Genomic DNA, 14,534 nt, shown 5'->3' with positions numbered 1-14,534 from the left:
GGCCCCTACTCCTTGATATGTAACATTGTCTTTTGGTTCCTAAATTCTTATGACAAAAAGAAAAAAAAATCACACATTTCAAATTAAAGAAGGTTCCCACTATACACATATATATCCTAGCTAACACCTATATGAGTGGCAGTCATTAATATAATTTGTTATGTGGGACACTAAACAAAGACTAAAGAAGATAATGACACTAATATATAGACTATAGTACATTCAAAGGTTTAATTACTCATGTTATGTTTACTGTATATATATGACTTAATTGGAACCTTTTGTAACATGTTTGTCATATATATAGTCAATCAACTTTAAAGCATCTTGTATTATAAAATGTTCCAAGCAACCAGCATCTAATACCTTGAGAGGGAAAAAAAAAGTGAAAAAATGTGGGGTGGTAGGGTATTAATTTTACTCTTTATTCTTTACCATTAACTACTTTTTAACAAGTTTAAACTTTGTAATAAATGTTTCTTTATTCAACTATGGGTTAATTTTACCAATGATTTTTATGTGTATATGCTAAAGGTTAAATTTAGTTTATTATCTCAAGTGCTTATTTTTTTATTCTCTTTGTTTTGCTTAATGAAAATTTTAATTCTATTGTTGTTATGTTATAGTAAGTTAAACTACACTAATTGTGTGATAAATTTTTACACTAGCGACATATATATATATATCGTCCCATACCTAGATTGGCTCGATTTTGACTTGTATTTTCATGTATTCGATTTGGTTACCTTCATTTTAAAGATTTAGATGAAGAAGAAGCAAAAATGAACAACAATTCTAGTATATAGTATTGTTATTTTTCTTTTGAATTGTTGCCAAAAATATGCATGGAGGAAAAGGCAACAAAAAAAAGTGAGTTATATTTTTCCAGGAAACTGCAAAAATGTGGACCTATTTACAAACAAAATGAACTACATAAAGTTGTCATTTCTAAAGTGACAAATTAGGCATGTTTCACTTATTGATAGAAAAAATGAAATTAAATAGCTGACAAGCATTAAATGGTGACATAATTTTTTGTTTGAATAACTAAAATATCCTTAAAATTGTTTATAAAATAAAATATAAATTAATGTGTTTAAATTGTATAAACACCAATTCTGTAAGAAAAATTAACTATCAAATCATATCGATGATATTCTACTGGTAAAATCTTCCGTAAAAAGTGATATTTTAATCTTGAAAATAAAACAGATTATTAATTACAATAAAATAAGATTATTTAATAGCGTAGAAATTCATTGAACTCTAAATTAATTATAAGTAAATAGAGTGAAATAGTGTTAGGGGCTTTGTGTTTTGTGAAAGATACATATTAATATATAAAGTGGAAACCATAAATTAGAAGACATAGTTAAGAAGTATGTTCAACTTACATTTAAACTTTTAAATAAAATGATTACATATTTAACATAAATAAGCTCGAAATTCAAAAATAAAATGCAAAAACTACTGAAATCCCATCTTATTTATTTATAGAGAAATCGTGTAGTACACATGAAATCGTGGAAACCAAACAAGACTAAAAGCTACTACCTAAGTAGTCTGAGTAAATTAACAAAGGGAGAACTTAAACCTAATCAAAATAGGAAAAGTAAAAGAAAAAAAAGAACAATTACACTAAGCTCCCGCTATGTGCGGGGTCTAGAGAAGTGTCAGACTACATAAAAGGTCTATTATATGCAGTCTTATCCTGTATTTCTGCAAAGAGCTGATTTCACACCACATAAATGATCTATTGTATACAGTCTTATCTTGCATTTCTGCAAAATAGCTGAATTCACGGCTCGATAAATAATTAATTTAAAGTGTGCATGCTCATAAAAACACTTTCCAAGTCTAATGGTGGATGAAAGAATTCCCTATTATTATTATTATTACTACTACTATAGTCATGATGATTACACCTTGATGATGTTTTTCTCTTCTTAGGAGGTGGTGGACATGTTACATACTTTCTTGATAACTTTGATTCCTCATATGTTGGAGTTGTTGCAATCTCTTGTTCCTCTTCATCATCATCAACATGTTTGTTGTTCTTCCAATTCTTGGATGTTAATATAGGCTTCAATGGACTTCTCAATGTAATCATCCATCCTTTTTTGCCTTCTGATGACTCTAAAACATGATTTCCATCCTTTGATTTTTTAGAAATTAATCCCATTTTTCTCATGAAATATATTATAAGAATCAAATTTTTTGGGGGGTAGGTATAAATAGAAGATGAAAAAGTGAAAAGAAGAAGAAGATAAGAGTATTACTTTTTATATTGGAAAGGGAATATATTCTCTCTTCTCTAACTAGTTGGAAAAATCTTGAAGAGAAAGGAATTAAGAAGAAGAAAAAGTAAGTACTCTTTGAGATTGAATTTTTTTTGGACAATAGAAGCTTTATTTAAAAGGAGGAGGAGGAAGAGGATGAGAATATTAAATGAAGAGTGTGAGTTTGTATATATGTTTAAATAAATTAATGTTACCACTACTTTTACATAATCTAAAGAAGCAAACAAAAAAAAGAAATATATTCCCTCTTTTTAGTCAATCCCAAACGGACGATATATTTTCGTACTCCTTTCTGTATTTTAATTTTAAAAAAAATTAAAGTAAGTTTATCATTATATGTTCATTTAGTGTTCTCTTGAAAGCAAGTTTTCAATAAATGATTATATATAGTTATTCTGATTAATTAGATTGATCAATAAATATTTAGTTGAGGTCGTTAATAACTCTCAAGAGTAAAAGAGGAAGAACACTATTATTTATGTATTGATTTTATGAAATGATCAGTATTAAAGAACATTTATTTCGAGTATAAATAGGAACAAACAAAGTATTTAGTACTCCGTGTGTCTCACTTTATATGACTTATTTTTCTTTTTAGTCAGTATAAGAAAATGACATATCTCTATATTTAGTAACAATTTAACTTTAAAATACTTTATTTTATCCTAAATAAAATAATTTCTACCCACATAAATATTTATGACTTATTTTGAACCATAAATTTTTTAAAAAATTTCTTTCTTTCGTTAGTCTGTATGTAAGTTAAACTAATTTATATAAATTGAAACAAATGAACGTAATATATTATAGGTTAGCTAGGAAGGAAAAGGAGGAGTCGAGGAAACCGTGACTTAAACAAAAGCAAGAATAAAATTAAAGGGGTTTAAAGGCAAAAGGAGTGAATGTGCCCGTGAGAATTTACTGAACATGGCCAGTGAGTGAATAAAAAAAAGAATAATATAAAGTTCTTTTTTTTTAATAAAAAATTATGATTTGATGATTTTTGGCTTTATTTAGATTCCTTAATTAGTGCCTATTTATTTACTTTTTCTTTCGTTTTCAGCCGTCAAATTACGCCCTACTTTATTTACAAAGGACTTTTTCGATTATATTTGTGTTTCTATCTAAAAACTAAATATTCAAATTTAATAATTGAGATGCATATAAGTTATTTAAATACTATTAAAATATATTTTAGTTTTTGAATATCCTTTTTGTTTTCGTTCGCTTCTCTCTTCTCCGTGACTCCACTCCATTCTCTCTTTCTGTATATCTATATTTTTGACTATTTATGTTGTGTATTTTTATATTTTTGCTGTTCTTTTTCTTTTTCTTTTTGGTTATATTTTTATATTAGATGAATAGATATAAGTGATATAAGAGCGAACAAAATCCAAATAGTACAAAAAAAAAGCATAAAAAATGCAAATACAACTAAAGCAAATGGGTATAGCTTCATACATATATTTTTTTTAATCTTCATATATATCCGATACGACTTAAATATGTACACGAATACAAGTAAATTTAGAGCAAATAAATATAAGTGACGTTAGAGGGAATGAACATAAATGGAACATTGACAAATGAATACAAGTAAAATTAAAGCAAATAAATATAATCCCCCTCACCCCTTTTCTTTTGTTGTTATTTGTAACTTCTATACAGTTTGGGATATATTCATGAATATAGCTTGTATTCATCGATATAACTTTTACTAAATAATGCAACCTATATTAAAGGTGGATCAAGATATCAATTTTATGGATTCTGATTTTAAAATGTATGAATATTTCAAGTGTTAATAACTGTGTTTTAAACTTTATATTTATATCTAATGAATTTCTTAACACAAATTTATTATCTGAGAAAAATTATTAGATTCGATCAAATTCATACCTAGTCTTCTAGTTCCATTCTTGATCTAAATGCACGTATGTATACAACGAATATGATTGTTTGATACCTCAAAACAAACTGTCAGACATCTCAAACAATGATTATAAATTAATAGTACTTAAATTATAACTACTAAATAAGTCTCAAATTGTTATTTTTGAAATTTTTCGAACTTTAAATTTTGAGTCGATCTCTTAATTAAAAATTGGATTTGAACCGCTTAAACTTAATTTTGACTTTTGATCCAAATTTAAGAAGAATTCTAACTAGTGTTCAAAAATGTTAAAAGAAATTAGGTCGAACATATTTATATTATTTTATTAAATTTACAATAATTTTCCATGAAAAACAAACTTGAATCATTAAGGTTAATCTTTTGTTTAGATTTAACAAAAATATCTCATTACATATATTATTTCAATTTCATCTCATATTCATTATCTTGGTAGAACTCAGTCTCAATTACATTAAAAAAATAATCTTCACCAATAATGTTCTTTTTTTCTTAACAAAAGGAAATAAAAAGTCTGGGAAGGTACACGTGAAAGTTTGAGAACTTTACGTAGCTGCAATATTAAAAATTGCATTACATGCTTTGAACATAAATTTTAATATTTTAATATTTTAATAATAATCATATCTTTGTAAAATAAATTTACTCAACCAATTAATCCTTAAAAGGACGTTAGAAACGAAATTTGTTAGATTAATTTCCTTTTTCTAATGTCTTCATTTTTTTAATTTCTTTTTCTGTTAAAGTTTTTTTTTCCTCTTTTGAGTATCTTTATTTTTTTATTACCTTTTGATACAAACACTTTTTTTTGTATATCGCTATATAATTTATGTTATTTTAATTTCAGAGACTTCCGCTTATGTTAACCTTATAACGCTTTTTTTTTGTGCTTTTAGATATTAGACTCACCTTCCTTATATTCTATTTTTCATAACTAAACTTATTTAAATGCATTAAAAATGTGAAGTAATATCAAATTAACCTTACAAGTTAGAACACTTACTTTACGTTTTCTAATGACTTCCCCTTACGTTTAACCTTACAACACATTTTTAAATTGATGCTTGAAAAGTTGATGTGTCTCAATCATCAATTTATCAAATCAACAATAATCAAGGTGCACGTAAAAATCATATCACACATGTCCATATTTTTTTTATAAATAAATGTTTGTGATTACTTGTTACAAACTATCAAATATATAATTTTACAAAGATACAATTTTACTTTTTAATAATAATAGTTATTAGATATTCTTCAATAATTCTCACATATGATATGGACAATCTCTCCACAAAGAGCTTTTACCCTTTTTTTCTATAAAATTGAAAATCACGAATAATTTTTACAAAATATAAATTTATGAGTCAAGTCTTATAATTAGAATTATAAACTTGAAATTTCATTCCTTGATTTTAAATACATACACTAATTTCATATCAAAACATCAAACTCAAAGCTCCAAATTACATGGTCAAACACCTACTTAAAATCAACAAAGTTTTAATATAATATGGTCTGATTTACTAATATAAAATTAAATTAAATGCAGAAGGGAAAAAAAGGAAATCTATAGATCACATGGTAAATCTAGCAAGTCATATATATATATATAAACACATAAATGAAAGTTAAAAAGAGGGGAGAAGAGATCAAGTAGTGTACAATAATTTGTTTGTGAAAAAAGTTGCAGTAGTTGTAAGGTAAAAACATATACAATAAATACTCCATCCATCTTTTTTCTATTACATCCTGGAATAACCTTTGTGGTCTTCATATTTCTCCATGAATTCATCATTGAACTTTTTGAAACTTTCCATTATTGCTGGCATGTCTTCTTCAGCTGGCAAGATGGTTGTCCTTAGATGGAACACCCTACATTGTTCACAACCATACAATTAATCCCACAATAACCTATTTTAACGCGTTACAAAGTACTTGAGGGGAGAGGGAGAGGGAGATGGAAATGAACGCGTTACAATGTACTAACACTATAGTGCGTTTCAATTGTCAACTACGCATTAATACCAATATTAATCTAACTTCAGATAGGTGAGAGTCAGTGGAAATGCATATAAGGGCATTGAAAAGGTTTTGGAATGGAGGTAGCAATATGAATAGAATAAAAAACTCACCCTTCCTTTTGACCGAAACCTGAACCAGGGACGGTGGAGATGCCAGTTGCTTCCAACAGCCTCAGACAATAGAGAACATCAGGAGCTTTCCCAAGCTTATTTGCAGTCTCTATTGCTTTAGGAGGCAATCGTATTTGCGGGAAGGAATACATTGCACCTGAAAATATTTTCTCACAAAGTTAATGGGAGCTCATTTGGCTTTTCACTTAATAAAAAGCTAACCGGTGACTTGCCTTCTGTGAAATTACAAACAACATTTCTGCAGCTGTTGAAACCATCAGTCATCATGTGTGCCCTCTTCCTTAATGACTCGAGGATACCCTTACTGCAATCAGAATAAAGTTAATATTCATCATTAAAGAACTAGAGACTGTGCGGGCGTTTTATCACAGAAATTTATAAAAAAAGAGAGAAAAAGAAACTACGAGATTTATACGTGAATTCAAATCCTTGATCACGGTAGAAAGATATTGACATAAATCCAGAAAAGTTCCGAAAAGAGTAATGAATTAGGATTTAGATGTGTGGAGAAATGTCCTGTTCTGGGAGTTATGTTGGAGAAGAGTGCATTCTTTTAATAATGTTTAAACGACCACAAAAGTTCTAATGGTTTCGCTTATTTAAAAATCTCATACTAATAGGTGACAAAGAATAGATGTATCTATAGCTTTAAGCTTTCTTTCTTCTTCTTTGTTTTAATTACCGAGAAATTCCCAAGGGCCTGTAGCAGCACAAGGTATGAAACTCGATAAATAATGAACCTACCGTTTTACCCTTCTCTACTTTAATATCAGGCTTTTATCTACTGCACGTTCGAACCTGTGATGTACGTTAAGCTTTCTTTTAACTCACAAGTTCAAAGATCGAAGATACTCAGTGACCAAATATTTTTGAAGTCCATATCCAAAACCCCATCGAAAAGAAAAAAGTTCTTTCTTTTTGTTGCACCAATTTCTCACTTCTTAAAAAGAGTTGCAAGAATTTCATGGGCTAGTGTCATACCTCTCTCTGACATATTGGTCATATGAGATATCTCCAGGTTTAGGGGGGTTCACCATGAGCCCCATCTGTAAGTACGAAAGAACAGGACATCACTAACTTGGTCGAATGGTATTGAAAAATGATGTTCCTAATTTGAAGCACATAAATATTATCTCGGAAAAGACAAGTAAAAGTTGACTTACAAATATCTGTCCAGGTACATTTGGACTGAGTGAAATTGAAGCAACCTTGTATATTTCTTCAACAGCCTAGAACATCAAATGCGGAAAGGAAAGGTTTTGTCATAGGTAAATAAGAGTTCAATACCAGAAAAACTGTGTTAGGTGCATAAAGGCAAAAAACAAGAAAATTTTACATTGTGGACTATAAATTTCAATGTATCATAACATACACCATTGTTAATAGTTTTTAATTTTAAAAAAATGGACCTTGAACCTAACTCAACCGTAAAAGCTAGTTCAATAAGTGAGGATTGCCCAAGACCACATAAGGAGTCCAATCTCCCATCCTCAACCGATGTGGGACTCAACAGCCTCCCCCTTCCCCTGCACGCCGAGGACTGGACATCTGGAGCGTGCACATTATAAGATGGGGGCTCTACATGTTGTAAACAATAATTGGGGAGACCCTGCCTCTGGTACCATTGTAAAGAAATGAACCTTGAGCCTAACTCAATCGGAAAAGTTAGCTCAAGGGGTGAGGATTGCCCCAGACGATCTAAAGAGTCCAATCTCCCTTCAAACAACCGATGATGGACTGAACAGTTTCTTAGAAAAAACTAAACTAAACTATATGAATAGTACGAAATGGTCCGCTTACAAGATCCAACCTAGATTTCTTTCAAATTATTCTAATCAACTGACGAACCTCGTCTCAATCATAACTAGTTATGGCTACTTGAATCATCTCTAATCTCTATCAACTCTGCCCTATTCAGGCCATTTTGGTTACAGTACTAGTAATTTCTATTTCAAGACATTGGTTTATCTAGAGCCAGGGAAATTCTAATTATCAAACTTAACTTAACAGTGGCATACAAGTCTTTAACTAGAGTTTGAAAGCTCAGCTCTGCCCTATTCGGGCCATTTTGGTAACAGTACCAGTAATTTCTATTTCAAGACTTCGGGTTTATCTAGAGCCAAGGAAATTCTAATTATCAAACTTAACTTAACAGTGGCAGACGAGTCTTTAACTAGAGTTGAAAAGCTCGTGCCAAACACTGAACCTAAAGTCTTAATTCCAACTAGTTGGTATCTCATATATGGATCATCTGTTCCCTTTCTGTTCTTTTTTTAGCCGATGTTCTTAGCTAATCCACAATCCACATTGGAGAATGTGTCTTTTAAGACTTCCCCAAAATGTGAAATGAGTCATTTATAAGCACTACAAAGAAAAGACTATTATAGCACCACTCCAATAAAACGTGTCATGAGATCACTATACTTTTCACTATCACTACTGGAGTTTTTCCAATTCAAACCATGACATACAATGTGGCACCGAGGATAAGCACTTCACAATAAGCAAGAAATACCAAATATATTCATATCCCTACAGTTTTAATGGAAGCAAAATACAAACCTTGGGAGGAATGTTGGTCATCTCAAAGTATCCTCCACGCTGTCCACATTCACCCCAATATCCTTTGGAGACAGTGTGAAATGAGACAAGCTGAACCTCCTTGCTTAATGGTAGTCCCATATCCAATAAAACCTTCATATTTCGTGAATAAAATAATGAGTATGTAGGATCTAAAAATACTGGTTGGCTTATAAATTCTTCAGGCAGAAACTTTGCACATGTACCTTTCTTGCACTTATGAAGGGGCGCTCATCTTGGTAAATGTTTTGCTGATAAACTTCGTCTCCAAGTAATACTAAATTTTCTTGGTGACAGAATTGAATAATTTGCTTAAGATTTGCCACACTAAGACATTGTCCAGTGGGATTTCCAGGGTTTATAATCACCATAGCTCGTACCTAGGCAGAAACAAGGAAACATGTATGTACAGTTTAATGTTAGACATGCCTAATAAATGCAGAGGATAAGATACATTAGGGCGTTAAAAGCAAAAGAGTAATTCAGCTATTATTTGCAGACATATCTAAATGTGTCACATTAAGGAACCAGTCCCATTGACTAGTTTTTTAAGTTTTGCCAACTTCTGAAAATATTTGTAGTATTCAGCCCCACATGTGCTCTCTTTTATATTCCATTCTTTTTCTTCTCTTGGAGTTACTAGAGGGTCGGGGAGGGGGTTGTGGCTGAGGTTACAGACAAAGAAGGCTTAACGTCCAGCAAGCCTGATGTCGCTAATAAAACTGACTTTGGTGAATTATACTCGGAATTCACATAAACATGAGACCATATTTTTCTTAATGTAAATGGAAAGCAGAAGTTCAGCATACTCACAGTTATTCCCTTGTATCGTGCCTGTGCAACTGATTGGCGAAGGTCATTGATATCAAGACCCCAGTTTGCAGTCTCTTCAAGGTAGTAAGGAACAAGAGAACCCCCCAATAATTGTATTGAAGCTGAGTATAGTGGATACTGGGGAACAGGTACCAATATCTAGCAACAAATATGCACTCATAAGAGTATGATAATGCATGTAAAAGAAAAAAACCTGGAGTTGTCTAAGTTAAAAACAAGATATATGAAAGGAGACAGAAAATATGAAGAGGAAAATCTTGCTATTCATATAAAATTATCAGTTACCCCATCACTTGGGCCGCGAATGATACTGTTCAAGATCTGCATCACTCCTTTGCTGGCACCATCTGTGAGAAATATGAGTTCTGGATCACTGTCAAACAAAATAACTAGATATCAGTTATATAATCAACTTTTGAGAACATCAAACCAGAGCAGGTAAAATGGAACGAGCAACCCAACCTTGGATATCCATCACGTCTCTCAATGAATTCTGCAACTTCTTTCCTTACACCAGGAATGCCTCGGGAGTCACTATAAGCACCTAATTACCGGCAAATATAGAATACATCATTCCCTCTCTAAGAATCACTGTCTCAAAACTGGGCCACAGTAATATGTGTTGCTTGCAATTGAGTGTCATAGCAAGAACACAGATCAGTAGTTAGTGATGGATAGAAAGTCAAGCTTCTGTAGTCTAATTTAGCTTTGTCCGCTGAGAAAGGATTAAATGCACAAGCTCAATTTCAACAGTTCACAAGTTAAATTGCACCAACTATCACCTCCCACCCCCTCCGATGGAATAATAAGTAAGTAGTCCTTTAGGATATAAGAAACTACAGAGACTGACTAGATCGTAATTTCACAAACATAATATAATGAAGAAACTATAAGCAGGAATAAGAGTAAATGGTGAAGCAAAAATACAACATATCATTAAAACATTAAAAAAATGAAAAAAGAAAGGAATAACGTCTGACATAAAAGCAAAAACAAATTCTTGTTTGTGTATTTGCTCAGCCAAGGGCATAAAAGAAAGCCAGAAGAAAGAGAAACATGGCACAGGGACGTGCATATGTAACAATTAAAGGTTATCTGCGGAAGGATACCTAGACCTCCAGAAGTCATCCCAAGAAACTGTTTAGCTCTTGCAATTGCATCAGCAGGGAATATGAGTCCCACATTCGGATCATCCAGTAAAAATGGAGCTTGACAGAGAGCAATGACCTGAAATGAGTCCAGTGCTTTTACATGTATCAGGTAACCATTTCTCAAGCATCATAAAAACAGGCATTTTGCAACTGTAACAAACCTGGCGTGGAAATGTCAGTGGTTTCTGCCCAAGGGCATGGGGGTTACCAACATTGGTGAAGATGATCTGCAGAATAAGTGGAACAATGAGATAGTATATCAGCGCTCTGAATGAATTAAATGGTCTTCATTCAAACGATTCCTCAAAACATTAGGATCTACAGAAATAAGTCTCCTGGTCATAGGACTCTTGAATAGATTAATTACTATTATTGCGTAAGTTGTTTAATTGTAGCATCACATCATAAGAGCTTGTAGTATCTCAGGATTATTTAGATGAGGAATTTATAAATTTGTATGCATTTCATGGGATTCAAACAGGTTTTGGCAAAAATCTAGGCTCGGTACGGATGACTGGTTCAATGCTTCCAATCTTGCAAGCTGCCTAAAGTTGGCCTATAAATTCATGATGACAAAGGTTTGATAGACAGCAATTCCTCGTGCTTGTTGGAATATCGAACTATGAGTGACTCAGAGGGGAAAAGGACCATAATACCTATTTTAAAAGTATCTAGTCCCTTTCAGTACATGATAATCTATAAAATGTCACCAGGTAGAATCTTTTATAGGAAAAGACAAGAACAATTTGACAACTTATACCTTTTTGCCTTCCTTCTGAAGCTCAGAAGCTCGAAGGTACAGCTCACCTCTGACAGCATATTGGCACTTCTTGACATTTTCGTTCAGATTCTCATAGTCTAATGCCTTTGAAGACATTATAAGGAATCAAAATTTTCCTCTTAGTTCAAATTCCAAGCAAAGTGATGCCCGTACTGGCAATGTAGCACCTTGGCTCAAAACCTACAATTACATGAAGAAACTATAATCAGTAAAGGGAACAATGACTGCAAAGCAACAAAACATAGTGGCACCAAAAAACCAAAGAGAAATGTATTGGTAAATATGGATACGACATGTGGACAACTCGATAACAGCACAAGTCTAGGCAGCTCCAAGTCATCAAAGTTTGCTCCAGCAAGAGGTTAGAAATAACCTCGGAAGTCTGCTCCGAATCTGTAACAAGCTTACCCTGAACTCGTCATGCCAGAGTAAGATAGTCTTATCCCACAATCAAACATTGGGTCAGTCGACAAATGTATGGATAGGATAAGCATCTAGACTTGCCAGCTTAGGAATATACGGGATCCTCTACTGCGGTTACAAGTCAACAGTGGTGAATTTATAGCTAAATATGGGGCATGTGAACCCATGGTCTCGTCGTAAAACTAGGTAATAAATGTATATATTTTCTAAAACTGGTACGGTATTATTTGTTGGCACCCATGCTACAAGAAAGCTAAATGGTGCACTTGATTGCATATTGAGTTATTTGCCTAAAGGAGGATGAATTCCCACTTAGTACATTTTTTTCTTTCTTTTTAAAATTGGTGCAACCATGTTTTAGAAATCCTATATTCGCCTCTACAAATCAGTATGAGTTACGTACAGGATGTGCGTATAACGGTCATGATGAGGACTGAAATATTAGGAATTAGCTATCTAGTGTTGTACTATAACAATACCCCTTAGCCCCACTTGTATCTCATCTGATTTTTAGAACTACTATTGCTTAAATTGTAACAAGCTATTGTGTTCTTACTCAGATACATTGTTCATTAGCTAAACCACGAGTTCCCAATAAAAACTCTCTTTCTCTCTTGCTATTTTATCATTTACACACTTCTCACTGTATGTCTTATATTGTTTTAGTCAAATTCATATTATCGGGAGGTTAACTATTAGTTAGATGATTCACTTGCCTTTGACACTATTCTATAAATATAATTGCTACATCTTTTTATCTATGATTGTAGCGCTCGAACCAGCTTTCGCGCATCTTGACTAATTCTACGGAATACCTGTTACCTCCCACCAACAGTAGATACCACCAAGTAACTCTATCCTCCAAGGATAGAACCTAAGACCTCATGTTCGGGGCAGCGCCCCGACCTAAATTTTAGGCTTTACTATTTATTCTCCATTTATTCTCTGTAACCAAAAATACTCTGATTTACTAATATAAATATGCCCCACCGCCGTGGAAGTTTACTCACGGGGTGTTACCACGAAATATTGAGTTTTCTCTTTCTCTCTCTAGATCTCTCATCTCTTTCTCTTGAAAGTTCTTGTGTTCTTCATTCATCAAGTGTGTGTGCGTGAATTCGATCCTAACAGGTTCTCCCCCTCACTAAATTTAATTGTTAATCTTTAATCCAGATTTAGGTTAAACAAGAAAATATAACAAGATTAAGAATACAACTTGCTACTATTCTGACCAAAACACAGCCCATTGATTATTATACCAACAACATTCTGATTTAAAAAAAAAAACCCAAATGCAATCAAACATATTATACACAGGAAAAGTGCCAATCCAATTACATATAATGTGATTTGGTCAATCTTTCAGTAGGGTCATTCATGATTTCAACTACAACAGAAATCAAAAAAGAAAACTGCTAATCATGAAATCAACAGTGCAAATGACCACACACACCCCCAAATCAAATTCTACATTAACAAATTATAAATCATAACGAAGACAAATTTAACAAATCCACGCTCGAGGATGTGATTAAAAATAGGACCAAAAGCATATTGTGGGCATATATTCACCAGTACACAAAATCAAAAGACGACAAAAAACGCCTCCATTACACATACACATAGCAGATGAAAGAGAAAATCTATATTATATCGATCCAATTAAAACACACAAAGAATATGCAGAATCACAAAAATTTCAGATACCCATACATCAATAAAAATAAAAAAAAAAGGAATGGGCATGACTTACACAGTTAGGAGGCAAGTGTTGTGAGTCAGTTTGGTGAATGGTGAGTGAGAAGTGCAATTTATTTTTTATTGGGGTGTAAAGGAAAAGGGGATAATTATAGTATATTATTATTTGTATATGTGGCCAAGTGTGAAGACATAAATTCCAAGATGAAACCACAGCCACTGAACAGTTTGTAAAGATTGGATTAATGTGCAAAATTTGATTGAATCACAAATTTGGAGATAAAGCAAATAGTGGTGCTCCTTCAAACTATACAGTTGTGGTTTTGCTTCTTCATATCCACTCACAACATCACACTTTATTTTATTTTTTTTTAACTAAACTCAAAAAAGGCCAAAAACTTCATAATCATAACAGGAAATATTATTTTACTATTTGAAATGGAATTTTAGTATACGTGTATTTAAGACAAAAGGGGAAAAAAATTAAGTGTTCTTTTTAGATTGATTTATTTGAGGTGTTTTTAAGTTAAAATATTTTTTTTTTATAATTTTGAAGTGTTTGAATAATGTTTTAAAACTTATAAACACTTATTTTAAAATCAAAATAATAAAAATAAATTTTAAAATCCTAAATTATAAATCTTTTAACTTATAATTTTTTATTTATAAGTTATAAGCCAAAAGTCTAACTCAAAATTG

The 14,534-nt window shown here is 31.9% G+C and overlaps 1 protein-coding gene across 1 annotated transcript; it reads right to left on the bottom strand.

Moving 5' to 3' along the window:
* Window positions 1-5,789: 5,789 nt before the first annotated feature.
* Window positions 5,790-14,046, bottom strand: LOC107020278 (glutamate--glyoxylate aminotransferase 2). Its single transcript, XM_015220564.2, has 14 exons — window positions 13,891-14,046; window positions 11,694-11,894; window positions 11,095-11,160; window positions 10,892-11,009; window positions 10,245-10,326; window positions 10,068-10,155; window positions 9,762-9,920; window positions 9,155-9,328; window positions 8,931-9,062; window positions 7,532-7,597; window positions 7,350-7,414; window positions 6,581-6,672; window positions 6,348-6,504; window positions 5,790-6,087 (listed from the first exon to the last, which is right to left on the bottom strand). Exons 2-14 carry the CDS (start codon window positions 11,808-11,810, stop codon window positions 5,958-5,960), a joined length of 1,446 nt encoding a protein of 481 aa, XP_015076050.1. The 5' UTR covers window positions 11,811-11,894; window positions 13,891-14,046; the 3' UTR covers window positions 5,790-5,957.
* Between the last annotated feature and the right edge of the window lie 488 nt (window positions 14,047-14,534).

This window comes from Solanum pennellii, chromosome 5, assembly GCF_001406875.1.
Source record: "Solanum pennellii chromosome 5, SPENNV200".
Taxonomy (NCBI): domain Eukaryota; kingdom Viridiplantae; phylum Streptophyta; class Magnoliopsida; order Solanales; family Solanaceae; genus Solanum; species Solanum pennellii.
This window is presented reverse-complemented; position numbering and strand designations above follow the sequence as displayed.